Source organism: Apodemus sylvaticus, chromosome 20, assembly GCF_947179515.1.
Source record: "Apodemus sylvaticus chromosome 20, mApoSyl1.1, whole genome shotgun sequence".
Lineage (NCBI taxonomy): Eukaryota > Metazoa > Chordata > Mammalia > Rodentia > Muridae > Apodemus > Apodemus sylvaticus.
This window is the reverse complement of record NC_067491.1, coordinates 53428918-53455226: the sequence shown is the minus strand read 5'-3', so window position 1 is coordinate 53455226 and position 26309 is coordinate 53428918. Positions and strand designations below refer to the sequence as shown.

Below are 26309 nucleotides of genomic sequence, written 5' to 3'. Positions count from 1 at the left end.
AGTCATTCCAGCCTGAAAACATTTCTCACGTTGGAACCTCGATCTCTGATTCTGCAGCGAGGCTCCCACTACTCACCTGCCCGAGAGCTGCGCTCTAGTCTCAGGCCCCTCCTCCTAGAGAAGCGCCCGGACTTAGGCCACACCCCCCTATCTCGCGAGATCCGAGAAGCGGAAAAATGGCGCCGACGTGAGCGTGAGCCCGTGTCGCCGAGGAAGTCGCCCCTGCTGGAGCTAGGACCCCCGGAAGGCACGGGAACCAGAGGCGTAACCGAGTCGAGGATGGTGAGCGCAGCACCCCGCACGCGGATGCGGAAGAGCAGCGGGACTGGCCGGGGACAGTCCTGCCGCGCGACCTCCTCCGGCCGGCCCCGCCCCCACATCCGGGTCCCCGCCCGCCGCTGTCACTCGGGGAGCGTCCAGCCCCCTTCAGTTAGGCGTGGCTTCGCTAGGGCCACGCCCACTCCCTTAGAGTTCAGCCCCTAAATGTAACACGTCCTGGCCCGGAGCGAGCGCGTCCCGTCTGCTCCTCTCCAGCTTAGCCAGTATTTCCCATCATCACACAATCTACTTTAGTCCCTCCAGCATTTTCCTGGTTGCTCCTCTAGGCCACGACTTCGCTCCTTGGTGCCTCTCCAGCCAAAGTTGAGGAAGGGATGTTGATGGTGCTCGTTTATGCATAATCCCTGATAACTCCTGCAATTGGAATTAGGAGACAGTAGCTCAGTCTGCCCTTAGGTCCCTTATCTTGCTGGTGACTCAGAAAGTGGAATGACTGGGTAAATATCTGGTGAGAGTGGAGGGAGTTAGAAACCTAGAGTCTTGTGGACCTTTGTAGCAGAAGGTGTCTGTCTGTCTTAGGGATCCCACCCTTATTCTAGCCACTTCTTGCACCAGGAGGAACCATCATCCAGGCCCAGCGTGGACACGCTGGCCACGGTAGAATCCAGCTCCAGTGAGCCGGACAAGGAGGTGACATCCCCAGATGTGGCAGCTACAGAGGAGCCGGGTCCTAACCCAACAGCCACGCCACCGGTGCGGGACCGTGGAGGACCTCTGCAGCAAATTGCCTATCCAGCTTCAGAGAGCTGCCAGGCTGGCTCAGCCAACACAGGCGTGGGGACCAATGAGGACCTTCGGTTGCCCAGACGACGTCCACCACCAGGTTATCTGTGGAGCTTTCTGGGGAGTCACGTGCCTTTGATAGGACTGAGATGGTATAGGACATGGAATCACTTTTTATCCGATGGGGGGTGGGGTCCTCACCATTTCCTGAGCATCTTGTCAATATATCAGGTGTGGTTCCAGTGATGAACTAAACCAATTCAGCCCTTCCAGGCTGTTTATTCTAACAGTGGCCGGGTGGGGAGTATTCAAGGCTTTGTGAATGGGGAGGTCAGTAAGGAAAAGAGTAATGACACCCATTTATCCTGCAGGCAAACAAATACCCTGCTCTAGCCCCGGCTGTTGCCTCAGTTTCCCCAGTGTTCGTGATCTGGCACAGCATCTCCGTACCCACTGCCCGCCCACACAGTCACTGGAAGGTAAGATGGGGGCTGCTGAGAGTGACACAGGGTGGACGGTAGGCAGAGTCCCCCGAGTCAGTCCTAACCACCCTGCTCCACATCTGCACTTCATCCCTACCAGGCAAAGTCTTCCGCTGCTCGGCGCTGAGCTGCACCGAGAGCTTCCCCAGCATGCAGGAGCTGGTAGCCCACGGCAAGCTGCATTACAAACCCAATCGATACTTCAAGTGAGACCCGGAGCATCCCCTCTGTTGGTCCCCAAAGTGTATGGAGGAAGGGCGGGTTGAAGTAGGAGTGTGGCCTGGGAAACCAACCCCAGCCGTGCATTTGGAAACCAGATGTGAGTTAGGAGTAAGTCATTCTGGCTGCAGGCGCCGCTCGGAGGTGCAGGGTACCCATGCTGTAGTTCTGTCCAGTTCCCCCTCAAGTCTTACGTGGAAAACTGGCGCCTAAGTAAAACTGAGCTAGAGATTGTGAGCTAGAAAAGTCCGGAAGGATAAAGACTTCAGCAAAGGAGGGCTTGTAGGCCGAGCTCCCTCACTTCCGGTGCAGTCTTACAGAGGTTCTGACGTAGATACCCTTCCCACACCCTGGACCCGGGGTAGCAGTGGGTAGGCCCTTCCTGCTGCCCAGGAGATAGTCCAGCGCTGTGCCTGCCCCCAGGTGTGAGAATTGCCTGCTGCGCTTCCGCACTCACCGCTCGCTCTTCAAGCATCTACACGTTTGTATAGACCATGGTCAGAGCCCAGCCCCGCCACCACCCCCTGCCCTGGACAAAGAGCCACCTGTACCCGAGCGCCCCCCAGAGTCCGACCCTGCAGCCTCCCTGGGCATGCCATTCCCACTACTCGAGCCTTTCACCTCTGCCCCCACTGGGCCCTTTCTTCCGTACTTGAACCCTGCACCCTTTGGCCTGAGCCCCCCTCGACTGCGCCCATTCCTGGCTGCCACTCCAGGGCCACCCGCATCCGGCGCTGGCGCTGCCGTCTGGAGGAAGAGTCAAGGTGGGTATAGGAGCAGGCTGCCTGCAACGCGAGCTGAGCCCACCCTCACTCTGAACTTGGACTGCTTCTTCCCTACAGGTGCTACCAGTAGTCCCAGAAGACCTCAGGGTGGCTCCGATGCGCCCTCAGGTGCAGGTGCGTGCAGGTGACCACCAGGGAAGGGTGGAGGGGCCTTCATTCCTGTGCCCGGTGTGGGCCTTGTGAACGCTGGAAAGCAGCAGTGCCTGCCCCTTAAAATACATGGTTTTTACCTTTTAAATGCCTGGTACCTCTGCCTTCATCTGCGCCGGCGCTCCTGTGTAAACATTGGCGTCTCGTCCAATCTCTGAGAGGTCCAGGATTGGGGAGGCGGGGGCAAATGTGGTGCCTGTAGTGATGGGCGCTCAAGCCCAGGAAAAGGAATCCAGCTTGCCTGGACCTCGGAAACTGAGGGGGAAGGGCCCAGGGAAAAGTCTGATCTGTCCTGGCCAGCATCGGGTCATCCATAGTTGAAAGGCCTTCCTTCTAAAGAGCCCCAGGACTCACTGAGGCTGGCCAGCCCGCCCGCCCGCCCGCCCGCCCGCCCACCGGCCTGCCTGCCTGCCCGTGGCCCCCAGCCACATCGTGTGGGAACACACGGATGGCCGCTATCCATGTATTCAGGGTGTGACCTCTTCATAGCCTCTGGTCCACCATGACACTGGGTCCAGGACTATCACCCTGGTGACCCTGCCCTGACACCTGGCTTCCTTGGTGCTAACACACAGTTGGCTAAGGCTGAGGACTGTTCAGACATGGAGCCAAAGGAAGGGATGAGGCCCAGGCTCAGCTGGCCCCTCCTCAACTCTACACAGACCCAACCCTGTTTGCTCCTGGAGGCTCACAGCGGTCAGACGAGGAGAAGCCAGTTTTATCAAAGCTTTGAGCCAGCTCCACTGGGCTGAGTGGGAGGTGATACGGAGATTTTTTTGTAGTGTGAGGAAGGAGGGGGCACTAGAGGGGGCACGTTGGGCCAGTGTGTGCAGTGTCATGGGTCCCGTACCCCCTAGATAACATTTTTTAATGTTTTTATTTTTAAGAGAGAGAGCATGAGAGAATATGTGTGTTCACAAGTGTAATGCTCATGGCAAAGAGAGTACAAGATGCCAAGCGGTGTGAGCTGCCAGCGTGGGTGCCGGGAACCAAACTTAGGTCTTCTGTAAAAGCAGTGTGAGAGTGAACTTTTTTTTTCCGGTATCACAGTTATTTTTTTTTTCATTAATTTATTTGAGAATTAACTTTTTAACTGCTGAGCCCTCTCCTGCAACCCTTCCCCCAAATAAGCATAAGCACTAGGCTGCTACCTACGGGACTAGGGTGCTCACACACCATAGGAGGGGGACTTAGAACTGGCTTCACAGAATCTGACCCTCAGCAGTACTCCTGCTTTCCTGACACCTTAGCCGTGGGATCTACATCTCCAGCTCTGCCCACTGTAGCCAGCTGTAGACAGGGGTAGACAGTGCCCGCTGTTCTGTTCTACAACTTCCAGAAACCAGATAGAATAGGATTGCTTTTTTTTTCCAAGTGGTTTTCCTTTATTTTGGGGGGGGGGGGGGAACAGGCATAGTGGTACACGTCTTTAATCCCAGCACTTGGGAGGCAGAGGTGAGTGAGTCTCTGAGTTTATGGCCAGCCTGGTCTACAGAGCTAGTACTAGGGCAGTCAGGACTACACACAGAAACCCTGTCCTGAAAAGCAAACATTCCGTGGCTCACCATGTTCAAGGGCTCGCCCACGCAGCCCTGACAGCCTGTGTGAGTGGGGTGGGAAAGAAAACCAAGCATCCACAGTTGACCTTTCATATATTAAGCCCCAAGCTTAAATCATTGTGTCACACACCTTTAATCCCAGCACTTGACAGCGGATCTCTGTAAAATCAAGGCCTGATCTAAGTGACAAGGTCCAGACAGGACACACGGAGAACACAGTCTCAAGAAAAGGAGGAGGTGGGGGGTGGGAGCCTCAAGGTTTGGTGGCACATCCAAGCTCTTGGAAAACAGAAGGATCACTCTCTTTTTAAGTTTATACCAACCTGGGCTATATAGCAACACCGTCTCAAGAGATTTGGTTATTAAGTGTCAAGAATTAGAAAGGCAATGGGGAAATCTAGGTGTAAGTAAACTCTGAGCTCTTCTGGATTAGAAGTCCCTACCCCCTGCTCCTGAGGCCAGTGGGTTCACAGAGAGGAAAGCCTTGGGTGGCTATAGTTGAGGAGCTGGGCAGGGCGAGATGGACGACTTTTATCCACACCCTCCTTGCAGTCAGCAAACCTGCTGTTGCTGGCTTCTGCCCCAACCCGCATTCTGGAGAGTCTGGGGTCCGTTTGAAAATGTACAAAGGATGGGGATGTAGCTCAGTACAGTACTTGCTGGCATGCACAAAGCCTTGGGCTCTTTTTATCCCTGGTACCACATAAGCCAGGCTTGCCTGTAAGTGCATACATTTCCTCCAGAACTTGGAGACGGTGGGAGAGCGGACTCTGGAGGATTAGGAATTCAAGGTCATCCTGGCCAGATATGGAATATGTAAGACACTTAGCCCCCCCCCACACACACACACATATACACACACACATACACCTCACCTCTCTCATATATATCCACAAAGAAAATATGGTGCCTGCCTTCTGTTCCAGTCCAGAGCCAGACTGACCATGCTCTTGGAAACAGAAGTCCAGAGTGTGGTTCAGCCATTTCCTAGAGGTTGGTCTTAACCTCTGTCTAGCTAGGGCATCCCCTCCTATCCCAGAGCACCTGTAGAAACAGCTTTTCACCAGGGCTCCTCGGTGCCCCCTGTAGCTCTGTGGATAAAGACTCCTTGGGCTGGAGAGATGGCATAGAAACTACAAACAGGATCTGAGATTAGATTCCCAGCAGCCATTTTGAAACGATATGGTAGCACATGTTTGTAACCAGTACTGGCGGAAGGGGGTGGGGGAACAGTCATCCTTGGGACTTGATGGCCAGCCTGTCTAGCCAAAACAGTGAGTTAAAGGTTCCATTGAAAGACCTTGTCAGCCGGGCGGTGGTGGCGCACGCCTATAATCCCAGCACTCTGGGAGGCAGAGGCAGGTGGATTTCTGAGTTCGAGGCCAGCCTGGTCTACAGAGTGAGTTCCAGGACAGCCAGGGCTATACAGAGAAACCCTGTCTCAAAAAAAACCAAAAACTCCAAAAAGGAAGAAAGAGAGAGAGAGAGAGAGAGAGAGAGAGAGAGAGAGAGAGAAAGAAAGAAAGAAAGAAAGAAAGAAAGAAAGAAAGACAGTTCCGCAGTTAAGAGCACTGACTGCTCTTCCAGAGGTCCTGAGTTCAATAGCAACCACAATGGCTCACAACCAACTGTAATGCGGTCTGATGCCCTCTTCTGGTGTGTGTGAAGACATCTACAGTATACTTATATAAAATAAATAATTTAAAAAGGGGGAGGGGCTGGAGAGATGGCTCAGCAGTTAAGAGCACTAACTGTACTTCCAGAGGTCCTGAGTTCAAATCCCAGCAGCCACATGGCGGCTCACAACTGTCTGTAATGGGATCTGACAACCTCTCCTGGTGCCTCCTAAGACAGCTATAGTGTACTTATATATAATTAAAAAAAAAAAAAAGACTTTGTCTCAAAGTGAAGTGACTGAGGAAGGCGATCTAATAGTAACTTCTGTCTGGTCTCCACATATGCTGGCATGGGTGCCTGACCACACATGCACAATACACACACAAACAGATCCTGTTCTAGTAGCCATAGGGCTCCTCCATCTTCTTCCATGGCCATACTCTTCATACCTGCTGCTTCTGGGAAATGTAAGAATCAGGAAAAGAAATACCCAAAGACCTCCTTGGTACCACCACAGATTGTGTCACCCACCACTTCCTTGTATCCTATACTGGCTGGTTTTGTGTGTCATCGTGACACGGGCTGGAGTTATCACAGAGAAAGGAGCTTCAGGTGAGGAAGTGCCTCCATGAGATCCAGTGTAGGGCATTTTCTCAGTGGTCAAGGGGGGGGAGGGCCCCTTGTGGGTGGTGCCATCTCTGGGCTGGTAGTCTTGGGTTCTATAAGAGAGCAGGCTGAGCAAGCCAGGGGAAGCAAGCCAGTAAGGAACATCCCTCCATGGCCTCTGCATCAGCTCTTGCTTCCTGCCCTCTGTGAGTTCCAGTCCTGACATCCCTTGGTAATGAACAGCAATATAAATGTGTAAACTGAGTAAACCTTTCCTTTCCAACTTGCTTCTTGGTCATTATGTTTGTGCAGGAATAGAAACGCTGGCTAAGATATATCCTAACTTTAAATCAGAACTACCTTCTATCACCTCTTTGTCCCGGTATCTGTGGCCAAACAGTGACATCAGCCACCTACTAAGCTGGGTCCTCCAGGCCCTACATCCCTGTCACAGCCCTCCTAACCTCTCTTTATCTTTAACTGCACTGTTTGTAGAATCCAGAGAATGATTTACAGCAGCCATACTTGGTTTTGAATGAGTTTATTAAGCCAAAGTAAAAGAGTAAACAGCAAGTGATTAGTGGGGAGGGAAGGAAGACAGAGATAGGCAGACACCAGACACCTAGGACTTCCTGGTCAGCCAGTAAAGCAAAAGGAAAGCTTCAAGTTCTGAGACCTTGTCTCAAAAAATAAGTTGACAGGCAGATTTCTGAGTTCGAGGCCAGCCTGGTCTACAGAGTGAATTCCAGGACAGCCAGGACTACACAGAGAAACCCTGTCTCGAAAAAACAAACAAACAAAAAGTTGAAGACGCTGATAGCAGCCATTACCCTCTGAAAACATAGGCACAGATTCATGCACCCACACAAGGGTAGACGTTACAATGTCCGCACTTTGGGGTCCCCTGGATGACGGGTTGAGTGAGGAGACTAGGGGATCTGGGCTATGTCTTCTCAGTGGGTCAGACACCAGCGACATACAGAACTTCCACTTGCTGCCCAGAGTGCCTGTCTATCCTTGCTGCTCTACACATGCCCAGTCTTCCAGGAAGCCTTGTGCATCCCCATCCCACCTGGACCCACTTCCTGCTCAACTCCCATAATTCCCGACCTTCTCGTTAACCTGGGACTCCATAGATTCTACCTCCAACTCCCACATACACAACGAAGTCTTCCTAGTGCCCCAGCTTTCCAACAGAAAACACCCAAGAGTATCAGTGTAGGAAAAGCATCTGCTGGCAGGAACTTGCACAGCTGCTCAGAGACAAGGCTGACTTGAATATATGGAGCAATTCCTGGAGATTTGTCTGCAGTCAGATTTCAGGCTAACAGTCCTGTCACCTGAGGGATGCCGACTTGCTTATATTTATCCTAAGAGATGTGGAGAGCAACAGACGGATCTACGCTCCCACTCCCTCCTTCAGAGAACTCCCAAATCTTCCAGGCACACCACAATAATTTCTCTGGCCCTCGATCGTTTTAGGCTTCTACTTCTAGTTTAGTTAGAACCACCAGGTCATGCTCATGAGGGTCAAACACAGAGGAGGCAGGCATCTGGAAGCCATGCTGGGGGCTCACCGGCCACCCTGCACACTTCCCTGCTGGGTTACCTGCTGTTCAGCCCTTTAGCTTGTGCTGGCCTTGACTGCCTACTGTGTGCTTTTAGGCCAGCATAAAGATCAGAGGACAGCTGTGGGGTTGGTTTTCCCCCTCCACTTCACATGGGTTCCAGGAATAGAACTAAGGTCATCCAGTGTGTCTAGCAAATGCTTTAACCATAACCACAACCCTTAGCCATCTCACTGGCCCACTGTTTTCGATTTTGAGAACTGGGTCTCCATTCATTTACCTGGATTGAATGTGTGATCCACACTCTCAACCAGTAGCTGGGATTATAGGTGTAGGAATCTTTCATATTCCTACCTCTGACTCCATTCCCAAGATTCTGGAAACTATCCACTTGAGAATCCTGTAAAAGCAGACTCATCTCTAGGAACTGTGACCCAAGATAGGGAAACAGAAGCATCAGACTCTTGATGCTGTGTGCTAAGAGAGGTGTCTCTCACAACCTACGCTGCTTTCTTTCCATTAAATAAACTCATGCAACCTCGCCTAATGCAGACTCGTCACCTAAATCAAAACATGCATTTATTTTGTTTCTAAGATTGGATTTCATTGTGTCTGACCCTTGCTGCACTGAAACTCTGGCCTTAAACTACTGGACTTTCTGATCCTCCTGTTTTTACCTCCCAAGTGCTGTTTTATGAGGTTCTGGAAGTCAGATTTAAGGCTTTGTACACATTACCAACAGAGCTACAAACCTTAGATTTATTTTATGTTATCTTCCTTTGACAGGGTCTCAACTTTTTTTCTTCTCAAGACAGGTTCTCATTATGTAGCCCTGGCTGTTCCAGAACTTATGTAGACCAGGCTAGCCTAGAATTCAGAGATCTACCGGGGATCCTCTGCCTCCCAAGTGCTGAGATAAAGGTCATTATGCCCTTTTAACAGGGTCTCAGCTTCCTAGCCGGAGGATAGCCATGCACTTAATATCCTCTTGCCCCTAGTCTGCCAAATGCTGGGATTACAGACGTGTACCACCATACCTGGGCAGAACATGTACTTTTTTGGTTATGTTTGAGTTTCTGTGTCAGGGACTCTTTATGTAGCACTGGCTGGCCTGAAATTCACTATGTAGATTAAGCTAACCACTACGCCAGTTGCTTAGAGCATGTACTTAGTGACTCCAGGGACAAACACGTTTACTCATCTATGCACTGGGACCACCCCCTAGGGTCTAAATAGTCCTCTTGTTTGGACCACATCCCAGACTGGTGACATCAGGGAAGATGTATTTTAACAGCTCAAGGAATTCTATTCTGTATCCACACTGAGAATCACAGCTCTCAACTCTGCTGAGTGTCCTTTTCCTGTGGACTGAATCCTGTGCTCGGGGCTCTCCGTTTCTTATATCTACCTTTGTCCCACTTTGGGCTTTTCCTGCAATCCAGTTTTCTGGTCTCTCTCTTCTCTGCTTCCTTTAACCACTAGGAACTTGAGAGGTCCTAAAACCCCTAACCTTCATAGCAACAGTGACAGCCCCTCAGTCCAGGATTTACAAATCTTTTAGTACAGCCCCATAAATCTGCGATCCCAGTTGATTGTGCTTTGGGTGCACAGCCCTGGTTGATGGGGCATTTGTCACCTTAACAGGGAAGTCCTGTTGAGAGTACAGATGGTGAAACAAGGCAGATGAAGCAATACAGGAGGACTGTCACACCAGCCATATCCTGAGTCTAACTCTTTAGAGACTTCCTAAGACCCAGCGAAAACCATAAACTCCCCACTGAGGTGCTCTGTTCCTGTGGCTGTCCTGAGTTTGGCTTAAGCTTGCTCTTCAGAGACAAAGCTTGTCTGGACTCCAAAGTGTTCAGAGTAAGGGGGACACTAGGGAATCGAGAGGCTTGTGGCATCCAGGAACTGTGTGCTTTAGAGATATGCTTAGGTCTAATGACCTGACCTTGGGGACAGCAGTGGACAGGCAGGAACTCAAGGAGGGGACAGAAAGGCCATCTCCGCCTCCTTCCTCCTCTGCCCCCACCCCCACCCCGACAGCCCCTACTTGGTCGTCAGCCCGTGGAGCAGAAACCACACTTGCTTCCTCAAAGCAGAAGCCTGAGCTTAGAGCCCATTCACCCTGTGGTTCTTCATCCCCTGAAGCCATGGTGAGTCCATTCTGGCCAGGTAACAAGGGGCACAAGTACAAACTGGGGAAGTGGTAAATATGCTCCCATGGGGAGTCTAGCAGAACAGAGCTAGAGCAGTCTTGAGGATGAAATGGCCCAGGAAAAGACCGGAAACAGCCAAGGCATAACAGCCTGAGCCCTTGTGGACCGGCTCTGTATCTGGTGCTGGTTGGGTCAGCAGCTGGGTGGGATATAAGCAGAGGCTTCCTGTGGTGTGATTAAGTGGGTCATGCACCTGCTCCGCCAGTCCCCATCTCCTGCCAGTTAGCCAAGCTGTGTTCTGCTAAACCCTTATCTACCCCTGTGGTCATCTGGAGCTGCTTCCTTCCCAGAGATCCTTCTGAGTCCATCCCTAGATGGGTTCACGAGGTTCTGTCCTCCAATCTTCCTTACCCTTGCTGAAGATAGGCTGGGAGTATCTACCTATTCATCTACCAGCACCTGTGACCTATGGCAAAGAGCCAGTCAGACGTGAGAGCACGGGAGCTGTTCTGAACATGTCGTATGGTGCCTGCACTCATCTGGGGAGCTTTCCTGCTCATCGTCATTGGGAGGGGGTTCAGGAGTCATGTCAGGGACTAGGAGACCTTATACCCACATCTTAGATAGACGTATGTGGAGCTTGTTAACTTAGACTGGCTGGCCAGCAAGCCCTAGGGGGCCTCCTGTCCTAACCTCTCCACAGCCAGGATGGCAGGCACTGCTCCTAGCTTTTTTATGTACGCAGACTGAAGACAGAACTCAGGCTTGCATGACGAGTACTTTGCCTACTGAGCAATCTCTCTAGCCCCCCCGCCCCCCGCCCCAAATAAAATTTTAACAGTTTATAGTCAAACTGGGCGTGGTGGCATACACCTGTAATCCCAGCACTCAGATGGCTAAACTGTTGAATCCCAGCCCAGGCTACATAGTGAGAAATTGACTCAAAACTAACAAGGAAAGAAAGGAAGAAAGGAAAGGAAAGGAAGCTAACGGCGGCACACACCTGTAATCACAGGACGTGGGAGGTAGAGGCAGAAGGATCAGGAGTTCAAGGTTATCCTCAACTATAAAGCAAGCTGGAGGCCAGCCCAGGTTGTAAGAGACCCTGCTTCAAAAAACAAATACCCAGCTCCCCAAAAGACAAAACTCCTCATCACTGGGGAGATACAGTTCATCGCTACAGAGCTTGTTTAGCAAGGTGCTGGGTTCCATCCCTAACACCACAAAAATAAAAACCTTCAAAACAACCTTCTAAAGACAGCAGAACGAATTAAAAAAAAAAAAAAAACTTCATAGGTAATGGGAGACATAGAAAACAGAAAATGTTGGCAAATGTGGGCAACTGGGGAGAGAAAACTGACTTAAAATGGGGTTATCTCAGAGGTCACCCACACAGGACGGAGGTGATGAGATGGGGAGCGATGCTGCTGAGCCATTGGGGACTCCTCAGAGATGAAAATTCACTGAGAGGTTGGGAGCAGACACTTAGGCCTCCTCTAGGGCAGCAGACCAGAGAGGAGTCCCTCACAGTGCTCTGGATGGTGGCGGACAGTTCCTCTAGCTGGGGTGACAGTGAGGAGTGGTTGAATTCCGGATATATTTTGAAATCAGAAAAAAAGAAAGGACTGGGGAGAATCTGGTGGTCAGGCAGGGGGCAAAGAAAGGATCAGCAGAGGCACAAAGACTGAAGATACTGGGAAGGTACTCCACGGGCTAGTGGAGAGGCCTAAGTAGCTAGTCCTGCTGGAGGTCAGACACAGCGTAGGTAGAGGAGTCTGGAGGGTGGGGGTTCCAAGAACCTGGGGACAGGAGTACTTCTTGCCCAAAAAGAGAAGTTGGCTAAGGTTGGGGAAGAACCAATGTTAGAATGGGAACCTTAAGAGAAGAGTGATGGGTTTGTGTGCCTATGACCAACTGTAACTGTTTCTCCATTTGCCTTCTTGTTATGAGAGCCTTCCTGAATGACCCATGTCCTTTTAGGGGAGCAATCAGGACTTCCGAAACATCCAAGCTAAGTTCCAGGCCTCTCAGCCAGAACTTGGAGAACCGCTCAGAAAAACCCCAAAGCCTGAGTTCAACAAACTCCTGAAGAAGTTTCCACAGACTGAGTTAAGTGAGCAGCCCAAGAAGCCCTCCCAGTCTGAGCTCAGTGCAGTGTCCTTGAAACCACTGCAGCTGCAGTTTGCAGACCTCCCCAAGAAGCCCCCGCAACCCGGAGTTCTTAAAAAGTTGCCCCAGCCCGAGTTCACTGGCCTAGGCAAGAAGCCCACACAGGCTGAACTCCCCAGGAAGCCTCTACACCCAGAGCTCACTGGTCTCAAAAAGTCTTCCCAGGCTGACTCCGCTGATCTCAGGAGGGTCCCACAGCTCCAGTTTGCCAGCCTCCCCAAGCCCCCACAGTCCGATCTCCCCAATCTCCCCAAGAAGCTCCCCAAACCTGAATTTGGAGAGCTCTCCAAGAGATCTCCAGAGCCTGAGCCGCCCCAGGAGCCTCATGTACCTGCGCAGAAGCTCCTGACGCCTGAGCTCAACAACCCTGCCGGGCCTCTAGTAGAGCTCAAACCCAAGAAGTTTTGGCACCCTGAGTCCAATGAGGCCCCTCTGAGGCTCTTGCCAGCTCAATCCAGTACTTTTCCCAAGAAGCCGCTGTGGCCTGAGGCTGCTGGTTTCTCTAGCAAGTCCCTGACACAGTCAGAGTCCATTGAAGTTCCTCAGACATCCCCCTCTAAGTGTGGGTCCAGTGAGTTTTACTCCCACTCCCCACAGCCTGACATCAGGACCTTTCCTAAGAATACCGTGCAGCCTGAGTTCAATGAGAACTTTAGGAAGCCTTCATGTCCTCAAGCCACTGGCTGCCCCAAATCCCCAAAGCAGCCCATGTTCTATGAGGTCCCCCAGACACCCCCCTGGAAGTCTGAGTCATGTAGCGCCCAGTGTCACTCCCCACCACCAGACTTCAATGTATTCCCCAGGAAGCATCCACAACTCCAGCCAAGTGACCTTACCAGGACAGCCTCGGAGTCGGAGGTCTGTAAGGTTCCCAAAAGGACTCAGCAGCCTGACCCCAATGTGCTTTCTAAGAAGCCCTCACAGCCAGAATTGGGTCACCTCCCTAGAACATCCTCAGAGCCTGAGTTCAGCTCGCTCCCAAGGAAGTTTCTGCAGCCTCAACAAGGCAAGTTCTTTCAGCCTGAGTTCCCCAAGGGTCTGCCTAGAAAGCCCAAGCTTCCTGGTTCAGTGTCCGAATGCTCCCTGCCCTCTGCTACTGTGGGCTCCAGCCCTGGGCTTAGAGTCCCTGGAATACCCCACTGGAAATCACAAGACTTCCAAGTCCAGCACCTACCCCGACGGCGGCCCCTGCCCTCAGCCAGCAGCCTGGGACACCCCCCAGCCAAGCCTCCACTACCACCTGTCACCATCAACATCCAGAGCTTCAGGAGAGCCCCAGCAACAGCCACAGGTGAGTTAGGGTAGGTGGCTCAGGCAGAGGAGGGTGCTAAATATCTGGGCAGAGTCATTTCCCTTCCTCGCTCCTTCACCCACAGCTGTACTGAAGACAACAGGCTCCTCTACTGGGACCCCCTTCCAAGCCCAACAACCTCAACATACTGCACAGTGAGTATATGGAGGGGGGCAGGCATGGGTGTGAGGCTAAAAACAGCCCTCATTTCAAGTATCCTTTCAGGAACCCTGATGAGATCTATGAACTGTATGATGCTGTGGAGGCCACAGATGACTCTATTCTCAGCCCCAGAGGCAGAGGTTTGTAGGCGGTCTTGGTGGTTGGCCTGGGCACCCATGAAACATTAATTGCAAAGGCATTCATTCTCTCACGCCCCAGGTTTAAGATCAGAAAGAGATCCAGACAGGTCAGATGGTGAGGAAGGGGAAGCCCAGAGGTACCAGGCAAGTCTGCTGCAGGGAGAGGCATGGTCCAGTCAGGTGACAAGAGAATGAAAAGCAATGAAAGAATTGAAAAAAATCAAAGTTGGCAAGCAAGACAAGGCAGTGTATCGGGCAGGGAATGAGTGAGATCACAGGCATGGCACGTTCCCTTTATAAAGCCTGGCACTCACGTGCTTCAGAAGAGACATGGCAGAGCAATGCATTAGGTTGCAAAGCCAGGTACACTTCATTATAATGCACACCCATAGCTTCAGCATTTCGAAGGGCACAGGATGATAAATCTCGGCTATTTAGCAATCAAGACCAACCTGGACTAGATGAAACCTTGCAACAAAACCAAAGCAAATCCTACCTACCAGGTTCCTTGCAGCCCATCCTAGGAGGATGCCCCAGCAAAATGTATCCCTGAAATCAGGAGATTAGGCTGGAAGCAACGTGGCAGAAGGCTAAGTCAATTCAAGGGGCTCCAGGATTGGTGCCTCCATGACAACATGAGCGTCTATGAGAAAACTGCTGGTTCTGCAGCTACAGCAGAGGAAGGCACCCCATCACCAGGGAATTCAAATATCTAAGACGAGGCTGGCCAGTTGATTCCAGCTGTTAGGATTCCAGCTGGGCTCCCCTTTCCCTGTCTTACTAGGACTCCTAGGAGGGGAACTCGAGGCTCTGAGATACACATGCTCTTCCTGTCCCAGCTGGTCCATATACAAAGCCAGGTGCCTTCAAGTTCTCCTGACCTTGCTCCTCCTGGGTCCCTTCTATTTGCTTACCATGGTATAACCATGACAGTATTTGTACGTCCTTTAGTACGTCTTTATTTCTTGGTTTTTAAGAGATAGGGGTTCTGTGTAACAGTCCTGGCTGTCCTGGAGCTCACTCTGCAGACCAGGCTGTCCTTGAACTCAGAGATCTGACTACCTCTGTTTCTTAAGAGCTAGCTGGTGGCAGTTTCTTACCTCGCCCCCTCATACTTCCATTGAGAAGATACTCTATGGTTGGGTTTTTTGTTTGTTTTTTGTTTTGGGGGTGTTTTTTGTTGTTGTTGTTGTTTTGTTTTTTGTTTTTTTTTTGGTGTTGGTGCAGTGTTTGATAGGGTGCAGCTTTTGCAGAGAGGCTGGTGAGAGCCCTGATTACTGTTTCCAGGGTTAAGGACCTGCATTTTCTAAATAGATCACCCTGCCCCCCAATGGTCTTAGTAACATCCTCCCAGTCTTTATGCACCTTTCTTCAAGATCGAGATCAAATACCAAACTTCTTTGGGTTTCTTTCCGTGGAATGTGGTGTGAGCCTTCCTCTGGGCACAGAGCCTCTTAAAGGCTGCTTTGAGCATTCCACTAGCTTCTCCGTCCTACCCTTGGGTTCCTTTGAAGCATGGCAGCCACCCCCTACCCCCATCTTTTTTCAGCTGGGGACTCATCTGGGGGACAGGCAGGGCTCAGCCTTTCCAGGATATGTGCAGACCAAAAGAAAAGGCAGACTGCTAGTTGCCTGCTCAGAACCACAGGACCCGCCCAGTAGTATCACACTCAACTTTGCTTCTGTGAGACCACACAAGGCTGAGGCAGACAATGAGAAGCAGGTGCAGCACAGGTCCTAGGTAGGACCCAGGTGTTTGCTGAAGAGTGGAGATCCAGTGGTACACACACTCTCTGCGAGCTGCTCGTCAGTAGTCTGAAGTGTCCACAGTGACATTTAGGTCACTAACAAAAATGAGGCTTTTGATTCAGGCCCTCACTCAACTCACCCAGGCTAAGAGGTTGGCATGCAAACTAACAGTCGGACTCACTATGGAAGCCTGGCTTACTGTTGAGAAGTACTACAAGTTAGCCCCCTGGGAAAGGGCCTCTCAGCATCAGCAGCAGAAAGTTCAGGCTAAGAACCCACCCTGGCTGCTCCTCCTCAGAGGCAAGCAGCGGGAGCCATACGAGAATGCCTGCTTTTAGCTCTGAATCCAAAATCTTACCATAACTTCCACTGTATTCTGGGAGGCAGAAGCAAAATGACTCCCAAAGCCTACAACTTGTAGGCTGGTCATGGTGGCCACACCTTTAATCCCAGCACTCAAGAAGGAGGAGGTAGACAGATCTGAATTCCAGGGTAACCTGGTCTACGTAACAAAAAGACCACCGGGCAGTGGTGACTTGTGGGATGATCCTGTCCGCTCTGGGTTCTCAGTGGTTAGCTGAATCTCAGCCACCTTCCTCTAGCTTTCTCATCATTACTTCTTGTGGTAAGGTTCACTTTGCTGAGGAGAATAAAGGCTGAGTAGTTGGTCAGCTGTCTAAGGCTACCCGGCTAGTAAAATTGTAGAGGTGGGATGGATTTGTAGGCCCTTTTTGTTGTTGTTGGTTTGTTTTTCAAGACAGGGTTTCTCTGTATAGCCCTGGTTGTCCTGTAACTCACTTTGTAGACCAGGCTGTCCTCGAACTCAGAAATCCACCTGCCTCTGCCTCCCAAGTGCTAGGATTAAAGGTGTGCGCCACCACCACCCAGCTATGAGTGTAGTTCTTATACCCAATGTTATACAAGTCACTAGGGTAGAGGAATACAGAGGGGGTCTTTGGTCTGACTCTGTCCAATGCTCTCAGATGAAATGCAGTCTACCCAGCATGCCACCAGACGGTCTCAACAGGAGCCAGAGCTCAGGTATACAAGACAAATGGGGTGTTATGATGTTGGGCTGAGCTCTGATACTCATGAGGCTACTTCTTGCTGATAAATACCCCAATACCTGGGTCTTTCAGGAAGGCCACTCAGCCACAGAAGCTGCCAGCCACAGACCCCAAGCTGCTAAAACAGACCAGGAAGGCAGAAAAGGCTGAGGAAGAGTTTAGAAAGAAGTTCAAGGTAAGAACCTGAAGCAAGGAATGGGTTCTGGGAGGACTGGTACCCAGGCCCAAGACTTCCGTCCCATAGAAGAAAACAAGCTTAACAGCAGAGGTTAAGTCTTAACATGATGTTCTCCAAGTTTGAAGGTGAGATTGTGATTCACACAAAGATGATGATTGACCCCAATGCCAAGACCCGGCGTGGGGGTGGCAAGCACCTGGGCATCCGGCGAGGAGAGATCCTAGAGGTGATCGAGTTCACTAGCAAGGAAGAGATTCTCTGCCGGGACCCCAAGGGCAAGTGTAAGTGTGTTTGGCCCATAGCCAGAGAAAGGAGTGATGGTTCTAGGGCTGAGAACCCACTGTACCCGTTCTCTCCTGCAGATGGCTATGTGCCCAGAACTGCATTGTTGCCCTTGTAAGTGTTGGTCCTGCCTGGGTGGAACGGGGACCACCAGGGTCGGCCTCTGCTTACTATACCATACTCTCTCTGCCAGGGAAACAGAAGTCTATGATGACGTCAGCTTTGCGGGTATGTAGTGATTCTATTAGGGATACTTTGTTATCATGCCTCTGTGGCACAGGGTCACTTGGAGTTCATCCTTCTCTGCAGACCCCCTGGACATGCAACCATTTCCTCAGTGACGTATGGCAGAGAAGTGGGTTCCAGGGCAAACAACAGTCCAGCCACTGCTCACTCAAGAGCCCTGGAGCCCAGCCTGGCAAACGACACCAAAAGGCATGTGCTTATATAAAACTCTTTAAAATATCCCCGTTTCTTGCCTTTTCTCTCCCTCCTGACTGGCACACACAATAGAATAGGTATATGCCTGGCACCAAAGGCGGGGGAAAAAAAATCAGTTACCCTCCCAAATCAAAGGAGCTGATGAGAGGAAACATCACACACAACTTGGATGACTAGTAGCAGCAGCTGAAAGCCCCTTCCTTGTAGGCTGCAAACATCTGTGTTGCCAAGTGAGTCTATGATGATCCATCACTGGTGGGGCTCCTGCCTAACAAGACATCGTTATGAAGTATGTCCCAAATACTGACATTATTGGTGGGATTGAACAAAGAAAAGCCAAAGTGAAGTGAGGTGGGGACTGCAGTAAGATATTTCAGGATTGCTATTATCATACCTAGAAAAATGACAACCTTCTAGAATCTTTACTAATAATGTTCCTAGTATAACCAGGTCCTCTCTTCAAACCGAGGGGCCCACAGACAGGCAACAATGAGGGTGGGATCCCTGGTGTTGACAGCTTTGAGGAAGAAGGAAATGCAAGATGCCCAGATCTGCAGACCTCAAATGGCCACCTCTACAAAATAAACAAAAACAAAAAAGGCAAGCCACTTTCAGGAACTGGTATTTATTATCAAAGTCATATTCGATGTCAACAAGATGCCACAACTACAAAAAAAATTGTGCACATTGCAATCTCAATGCAAACAGTCAAATGGAACCCCAATCATTAAAAAATTAATTCAAATTACCCCAAAAAGCAACTGAATTTTTTAAACATCTTTATACATCCAGCCAACAAATTAAAATGGTTAACAAGAAAAAATACAAATTCCGAGGTCTGGTATTGATGTTTAAAAAAGGCAACGCTCAAGCATTTCTATCAATTCGAACATCAATCTCTCGGCCACTCAGCTTCATGCCATTCATCATCCGGCAGGCTCTCTCAGCCACCTCTGGAGACTCAAACTTAACCACACCGCACCCCTTGGACTTTCCGTTCTCCATCTTGATGTCGGCGTACAGCACGTGGCCTGGCACAGGGAGGGAAGAAGAGACCACACGCATCAGGCAAACCCAGAGCTCAGCCTCAGTCTGGGCTCCACTCAGTCCAGATCACCTGTTGGATTTCGGTTACAGAGTCAAAAAAGGAGAGACCCTTGCGTATGAAATGAATGCTCAGAACACCACGTATGGCGGCACCAGCAACTACAGCCCTCTCCACTACATTGCCATTGTTCTCCAAGCATGACGATAGCCTAACCTGCTGTGAAGAGCCCATCAATTGGCCTCAAGTGTTTGCCCTTATGCTCCAGCAAGTTACAGAAAGGGGACTGTGGAGCCAACTTTAGATTAGAATTCTAGAGGATTGATTGTTGAATACAACCACCTTGTCACAAGGCCATCCCCAATATGTTGGTGCTGTATTGCCTCAACGTAAGGCAGGTATACTTACTGAGTAGCTTGTGGACCTATATGATTATTATGTACCCAGGTATGTGTCAAGCACAAAAGAAATGGGTCTATAATAAATTAAGAATCAAAGACACATTATTAGTGCTGTTAGGGCCCATAATTCTAGTACTACTAATGGCTTGGGGAGAGATGACATTCCAGTGGCTTCTCATGATAAAGTTCTGAAAGATGTTAAGTAGAAATTCATCAGAATAAACATTCCTACTAGAGTAGGACACAATGGTACACACCTGCAATCCCAGTACTTGGGAGGTTAAAGCAAAATTTAGAGTTCTAGGCCAGTCTGGAGCTAACTGGCAAGGCTGAGGCTCAAAAGGGAATGACAAGACAGAATAAAAAGAGGGAAGACAGAAAGAAAAATCGAAAAGTGTCTCACCTGTAATCCCAGCCCCTGGGGGTTGGAGGTAGAAGAATCAAGAATTCAAGGTCACTAAGGAGCAGCTCAGGAAGCACAGTGCTTTGCCTAGCATGCATAAAACCCCTGGTTTGAGCCCTAGCATTTGTACAAGCCAGGCAGGGTGGCCCACCTCTGTAATCCCAGCATTCAGGAGGTAGAAGTAAGAGAAGGCTACAAGTTCAAGATTATTTTCAGCTATATAGTGAGGGCCCCCTGAGTTTTAAGAGAACCAATGTATACCACCAACACCGCCCCCCCCAACTAAGAGTTTAAGATCATTCTTGGCTACATAAGGACTTCCGAGCTTATCTCACAAAAAGAAAGGGGAGGGAAAAGTAAAGGGGCAGAGTGAATTTTCTGGCAGGAAAGCAGAGAGTAACAGCAGAACATGGAACTTAGGTTCAAGGGCAGGAAAGAAATGGAACCAAGTTTCCAGAATCTTTTAATTTGCATTCTCTCAGAAGTGGGGAGAATGACACATTCCGTTCCCAGTTTTTGGAATATCTAGTTACAATATTGACTGTCATGAAAATTGCAATTTAGAATGACAGAACCAGGCAAGAAAGTTGGCTTTGATGCTTCAGCTTATTCCAAAGACTCAGGGAAAACACCAAGCACATTGGAACGTGAACCGTTTCTACATGAGGAAACAGGTATCTTGACCCAGCAGCCACCCACATCCTGGTTTAGATGAGAAGGTGCAATGAGAACAGGGGAAGACTGCATCTTGTTCACCAAAGAAGCTTTCCAGAAAGGCTGCCTCATGTCAAGAATCCACATCCAGAGACTTTCACCCTACAACTGTGGCTCACATTCTCTGAGGAACCAACCAGCTATGAGCTTAATGGGAGAAATCAATTTTTCCTGAATTCACTTTTTGCAGCTTACAAGTCTGTGACCTTAGGAATACTGCTTCCTCTCGGAAACTCTGGAAAAGCAGGAGTGGCAGCATTTACCTATAGTTCCAGCAAATGTAAGGCAGAGGGCAAGAGAATCATGAACGAGTTAAGCCTAGGTTATAAAGTGAGAAGTCTGCTTCAAAAAACTATCTAGAAAAGAACTGCCTGTAGCCCCGCACAGTGCATAGTATGACACATACCAGGACACCCACTACCTGCCTGTAGCCCGCAGAGGCAGAACAATGGCAAGGCCCATGGATGCTCCAGAGCCCATGGACAGTGGCTCAGTAGGAAAGAAGCTTCACTGCTCCAACTCCATAGCATCACCAACAAGCCACAACACAGGCAAGCACAGAGAGCCCATTTTGAATACTTACCACATTCATTGAATTTGTCCTTTAGCATCTTCCATGTAAAATCAAATGGGAGCTGAGGAAAAAAGAGGCAGACTAATCTGTGATACAACAAAGTCTTAATGTACAAACATTACCATAGACACGAGACTATGACTTGAAAGTACTCGGGCTGGGTGTGCCACGGTGATTTGCCTAGTATGTGTACAGACCTTGGTTTAATCCCCAGTAATCCCTCCAACTCAAAAAAAGCACCTCACTTCCTGACCCCTGTAAGACAATCAGCAGGGTACAAAACAAGTCTATCTAGAATTAAGCTATTAAAGTGGCACAACTCACAATCTGGTGACAAAACACAATTCTAGCCACCTTTCTCAAAATTACTGTGCCGAGACTGAAGTGCTCAAGCCAAAGGATCAGAACCACAGACCTTTAGAGCTCAGTCTACTCCTTACCTGGCACGTCACAGGCAAATGCCAGACTTGTAGTTTTGTTTCTTTGTATTTTGGAGACAGTATCTCACCTAGTAGCCCTAGTTAGACTGGACCTCAGCTCTGCCTTAGAGTGCTGGAATTAAAGGAGTGGGCCACCATGCCTGGTACTGGGTCTATTGCTCTCCCAGTAACCCCTCAATGTCCAGCCCAACCACAGATGGGCAAGCGGCACCACCCATACTGCCCAGTTCTCCCTTCATCAAACTTCCGTCTCTGGGCTATGTCACTCAGTCTACTGATCTCCCCACCACTTCACAACAACACAGGAAAGTCCACTAAAGAACCACTTACATTTCTCACAAATATCTGGCAGGCTTTCCTGGCTACCCCAGGTGCATGGCCTCCAGCTCCGCCAAAGGAACCTGCGAAGCTTCCTCCAAAGTTGCCACGCTCCATCTCAATGGCTCGGTCAAAGCTAGCACCGCCGGCGCCACCCATGGCCAGGCCCATTCTCTCAATACCAGCGCCCAATGCTGGGCCCATGGCAGGGCCCATACGTTCCAGGCTGTTGGCGCCCATGCGCTCCAGGCCCATGCGCTCCAGACTGTTGGCTCCCATGCGCTCCAGGCCCATGCGCTCCAGGTTGTTGGCGCCCATGCGCTCCAGGCCCGTGGCCATTCGATCCATCACAGGACCCATGCGCTCCAGGCCGGCCCCCATGCCCGTGGGCACCATTCGATCCATGCTCAGGCCCATGCGCTCAATGGCAGGACCCATGCGCTCCACACCAGAGCCCATGCGCTCAATGGTTTGGCCCACACGGTCAATGGGTGCGGCCATGCGCTCCAGGCCGAAGCCCATGCCAGCACCCATGCGCTCCACACCAGAACCAATGCGCTCCATGGTCTGGCCCATGCGCTCAATACTGGAGGCCATGTGGTCAAGGCCTAGTGGGCCCATGCGCTCGATGCCGGAGCCCATGCGCTCAACTGAGCCCATGCGGTCCATGACCAGGCCCATCCGCTCAATCTCAGAGCCTACTCGATCCATGCCATGGCCTAAGCCTGCGCCCATGCGCTCCATGCCAGCACCGCTAATGCGGTCAATGCCAGGGCCCATCCTCTCGATCCCAGGGACACTGCCTCCAGCGCCACCTGAAAGAGGAATAAAAAACACAAGTGGAAGTCAAAGACTTGTGTAGATGTTCATATACGAATGTATGCCTGGCTGGGCACTTCAGATAAACCACAAATCAGGAAAAGTCATCCTCAAAGTAATTTACTATTAAAAAAAAAAAAAAACTCTCAAATGTTAGCATTGAAATCCACACAATCATCCTTTCCACTACATAACACAAGCAAAAATTCCACAATAAAATTTAGAAGAAATAAATCACCTCCATACTAGTACCTGTGACAAGTCATGAGTAGTCATACTTCAATTTCTAAAAACCTTTATAGTTTCCCCATCAGCAGATATTAAAAATGCTCTTTTAAAAGCATGGAAAACTTCATACTCGGGTTAATTGACAGGGAGTTACAACATGGAGACAATTCAAAGCCACTTAACAACATTCATTCTCTCTCAACTTGTCCCTCTTAAAATACCCTGCTGATGGCCACTCTGGCTGCAATTCCCTAGCACTATCAGGACACATGATTACACAGCCATGAAAGCAGAAGAAAAAGCAAAAATAACTCTCAATATACACAAGCATATGAACCAATCATTTTCCAGATCCTTTACTTCTATAAGGGAAACTGATAAGCTATTTCATTGGCTTTGGAAGAAAGATGCTGCCGAAAGCGGGGCAGGTTCCGTTATGGAAGAGGCTAAGGGTCAGAGGCCAGTGCACAATGACTATTATCCGTAATGCTTACAAGCCTGGACAGATAAGGTCTGATACTTCACCAAGCAGAGCTCAAAGCTGATGTTTCATAGCTCCCACATAGCACAGCAGTCTAGCCCACAGCCAACCTACTACTGACTGACTCAAGGTGCAACTTTAACAAGAGATCACTCAGCAACAGTTTTCTAACAACAGTTTTCTAACAGTATGTAACAGCTAAAGCTGTGTGACCTGGCACAAATCAACTCACCTTTCTGTGTGTCCACTTCTGTGACTGAAATGCAGCACACTGGTTGGCAAAATCCAAGCACAACTTCAAGAATGTTAGCATTTCAGAACAGAAGTAGCTCACAAAGAAACTTCTTCACATTTGCAAGAGGAAAAAAGTTGCTGGCTCAACACGGAATATAGTTTCCTGGAAACTGCATGCCAACAGCAGCAGAACCAGGAAAGAATTTAGCAAGGATCCCACAGAAATGCCAGGCAAGTGGGCTGCCAAGGGAAAGCCAAACTCAGACTAAAGGGAAAGGAAAGGTGGAGTGGGTAAGCTTTAAAAGGTAAGATTAGGGCTGGAGAGCTGGCTCTGCAGTTAAGAGCACTTACCACTCTTGCAAAGCACCAGAATTCATTCAGTTCCCAGGATCTACACCTCGCAACTTACAACCACCCTATAGCTCCAAGAGATCTGCTGCCTCTGGTTTCCAGTGGCGTGCGTGCAGGTACACGTACACGCACACGCACACACACACACACACAAAATTCTAAGCGCTCATAAAACTATCATGGAAGATCACATACCAAAATAATTGCATCATCGATGTACACAGAGCCTGCATGCAGGTTCCCACAAACATTTGTCATGCATTATGTGGTGCACTTTCAGTTTTAAGTTTTACATGCATTGGCTCTTTTACAGCCTTCAGAGGTTGCACCTATTAGTCCCCTCCCCCCATTTTATAGGTGAGTTTTGTCACTTGTCACAAGTCACACAGTTAGGAAAAGGCAGCAATTGATACCACCCTGGGTCACCTGTGTCAGAGCCCATGTTTGTCACATTACTGTTAATTTCCCAATAAGTGCTTGTTCTAACAACACAAACAACTTCAAGCTAAGTGATTCCTACCTCCTCCCTGCTTTGCAATGATCTCTCCTCTCTTCAGTGCATTACTTAGGATTTCTAAGAAAATCAGGAAGAAAAAATAATTAGCCAATTTTTTTCTGTAACAGAAACTTGTTCATTATGTTCTAAAAGTATATATATATTTTAAGAAAGGAAACAGGTTTGCGAAACATACATTTAACAACATCATTTTACAAAACACAGTAAAGTCACAGTGCTAGGACTCCTTGTCACTTCTGAGTAAAGCCCAGTTTATAGGGTGCCTGCAAATTTGTCCAGCAAAGAGAACCAAGAGGAGGGCCCTCAGCCTTTGCCCAGTAGCAGTTTTCCAAAGGTGGTCTGGACACACTTCCTCAGTGGACAAGGAACCAAGGAGTCTTCAGGTATCCTGGAGCCTGAATGGACTCCTCTCCTCCGCATCACAAAGTAATTCAAAGTACCTGTACTGAGGTGAGGACTTTCAGCACCCAATGAGTAGGCAGTATGTGATAAGTGACAAAAACATAGAATTTTATCTCCATGCCCCACTGTCCCATAGACAAAAAAAACACTGTTGCTTGCTGGCCAATGGCCCACCCAAGCCTCCTTAAGTTTGCTACTGCTACTATTAATATCCTCCTTAGGAATCCAAAGCTTTAGCTTCTACCATGGGTTCTTAAAATACATCCAATTTGCTAGCTGGACTTCCCAGCAGTCATAATGGCCTGCAGATGAGACCAAGGGGCCTTTAAGGACTGACACAGGCAAGCGGCACACTTTCTGTGGCCGTCTTTTAGGACCACAGCCTGTGCCATGCTCTATGCTGCCATGTCGCCATAGCAATCCTAGCACACTTGCCAAAAGCAAGCACCCGATGGTCCAGAAAGAATGCCACCCATGTAACCTTTGCCCCTCCTGAAGCCCACAAACTGTTCCTACAAACTCTGACATCTCTTTTATTTGGGAAACAGCCACTACTCACCCTGGTCATCTTTGCAGGAATGTATAACTTAATGAACAATATTTGCAAGGAACTGAGAAGACACTTATATGTACCCGGATTGCTGATGGATATTCATCATCCAGGGTATGTGGGAAAGTAAAGGGGAGAATGAAGGGGTACTTAGCTACCAACTTAAGCACAGACCCAGCAAGCTTGGAGGGGTGTGAAGCAAGAACCCAGTCCCACAGGGCATGGCGGACAGAAGAGATTAACTGCTACTGCTTTGGAGACAAAAGTTATGTGGTGCTATCAAGTGTGTTAGTCAGAATGGAAAGCTCATGGTGCTGTGTTGTGCAAGGGCATTGTATGCATGCCCACCTGTGTTAAAATAATGATGCTGAGGCTTGCCTACCAGAAAAGGCAGGAAAGCATCCCCAAGGAAGCTAGGTGCTTCTGTTCCTGGCCAAAACAAAGAATGTAGCCCTAAAAAAAAAGGAATAAAGAAGCTCCTGCCTTGGCCTCTCTCTGTATGCTCCATGCACTCGGTGTCTTGTAACTGTCCCCAGATGAAGACAGTTGCAAGTCTTTGTGATAAACAATTTGTACTACTCTGGATACCTAAGTACTATTATTAGACATGGTCCTCATTGCAACACTGCACAGGAAATGGAATCTCTTTGTCAAGAGTCACTATTCACCAGGCAGTGGTGGTACATGCCTGTAATCCCAGCACTTGGGAGGCAGAGGCAGACTGATTTCTGAGTTCCAGGCCAGCCTGGTCTACAGAGGGAGTTCCAGGACAGTCAGGGCTACACAGATATACCCCATCAGGGATGGGGGTGGGAGGAGTCGTTATTCATCTGAAAATGTTCAACCTTGCTACATGGACACACCTGAGACTCATTTCAGGACTTGTCTGGGATTCACAGAATATTGAAGCTTATACTAAAAATGCCTACAACAGGAGCGCGTCTTATCACGAAAGTTTTGCTCAATGTACTTCTAATGTGTACTTGAGGTCATCAGGTCATAAAAATAATCTAGGAAAATAGAACTAAAAGAAATAATGAAACTTGCTGGAAACTGTAAAGTATACTGACAGATTTTTTTTTTAAAGCAGAAATTTGTTGACTTAGAAACTAGGCAGTGGTGGCACACATCTTTAATCCCAACCCT

The 26309-nt window shown here is 49.4% G+C and overlaps 3 protein-coding genes across 7 annotated transcripts in view; 2 read left to right on the top strand and 1 right to left on the bottom strand.

Moving 5' to 3' along the window:
- Znf414 (zinc finger protein 414) lies at window positions 1–2786 on the top strand. Its single transcript, XM_052165485.1, has 6 exons — window positions 1–282; window positions 895–1162; window positions 1434–1541; window positions 1645–1750; window positions 2187–2527; window positions 2606–2786. The coding sequence occupies exons 1-6, from the start codon at window positions 280–282 to the stop codon at window positions 2674–2676; spliced, it is 897 nt and encodes a 298-aa protein (XP_052021445.1). The 5' UTR covers window positions 1–279; the 3' UTR covers window positions 2677–2786.
- Window positions 2787–9750: 6964 nt separating this feature from the next.
- Window positions 9751–17710, top strand: Pram1 (PML-RARA regulated adaptor molecule 1). 2 transcript variants are annotated; one of them, XM_052165475.1, is made up of 10 exons: window positions 9753–10204; window positions 12188–13667; window positions 13753–13822; window positions 13893–13969; window positions 16702–16759; window positions 16858–16960; window positions 17082–17244; window positions 17326–17359; window positions 17439–17473; window positions 17555–17710. In XM_052165475.1, exons 1-10 carry the CDS (start codon window positions 9977–9979, stop codon window positions 17584–17586), a joined length of 2280 nt encoding a protein of 759 aa, XP_052021435.1. In that variant the 5' UTR covers window positions 9753–9976; the 3' UTR covers window positions 17587–17710. The 2 variants fall into 2 exon arrangements, 1 of the variants encoding a protein (XP_052021435.1); XR_007974644.1 differs by lacking the exons at window positions 16702–16759; window positions 17326–17359; window positions 17439–17473; window positions 17555–17710 and having other exon boundaries at window positions 9751–10204; window positions 17082–17173.
- Window positions 17711–18295: 585 nt separating this feature from the next.
- Window positions 18296–26309, bottom strand: part of Hnrnpm (heterogeneous nuclear ribonucleoprotein M) — a 40386-nt gene continuing 32372 nt past the window's right edge. For 2 of the 4 annotated variants that reach the window (XM_052165478.1, XM_052165479.1), the window contains 4 exons: window positions 24215–24268; window positions 21594–22396; window positions 20833–20884; window positions 18296–18717 (listed from right to left, as the gene is read on the bottom strand). In XM_052165478.1, the coding sequence (XP_052021438.1) occupies window positions 18554–18717; window positions 20833–20884; window positions 21594–22396; window positions 24215–24268 (1073 nt within the window). In that variant the 3' untranslated portion in view covers window positions 18296–18553. The other 2 variants (XM_052165477.1, XM_052165476.1) reach the window with 2 other exon arrangements.

What these genes read in the sequence shown, in the direction of transcription:
- Pram1 (XM_052165475.1), top strand. Translation starts at nt 9,977, where the DNA reads ATGCTTAGGTCTAATGACCTGACCTTGGGGACAGCAGTGGACAGGCAG. An exon ending in CTTCATCCCCTGAAGCCATG is followed by an intron (nt 10,205 to 12,187) that starts GTGAGTCCATTC and finishes ATGTCCTTTTAG; the next exon opens with GGGAGCAATCAGGACTTCCG. An exon ending in AGAACTGCATTGTTGCCCTT is followed by an intron (nt 17,360 to 17,438) that starts GTAAGTGTTGGT and finishes TCTCTCTGCCAG; the next exon opens with GGAAACAGAAGTCTATGATG.
- Znf414 (XM_052165485.1), top strand. An exon ending in CAGACGACGTCCACCACCAG is followed by an intron (nt 1,163 to 1,433) that starts GTTATCTGTGGA and finishes TTTATCCTGCAG; the next exon opens with GCAAACAAATACCCTGCTCT. An exon ending in CGTCTGGAGGAAGAGTCAAG is followed by an intron (nt 2,528 to 2,605) that starts GTGGGTATAGGA and finishes TCTTCCCTACAG; the next exon opens with GTGCTACCAGTAGTCCCAGA.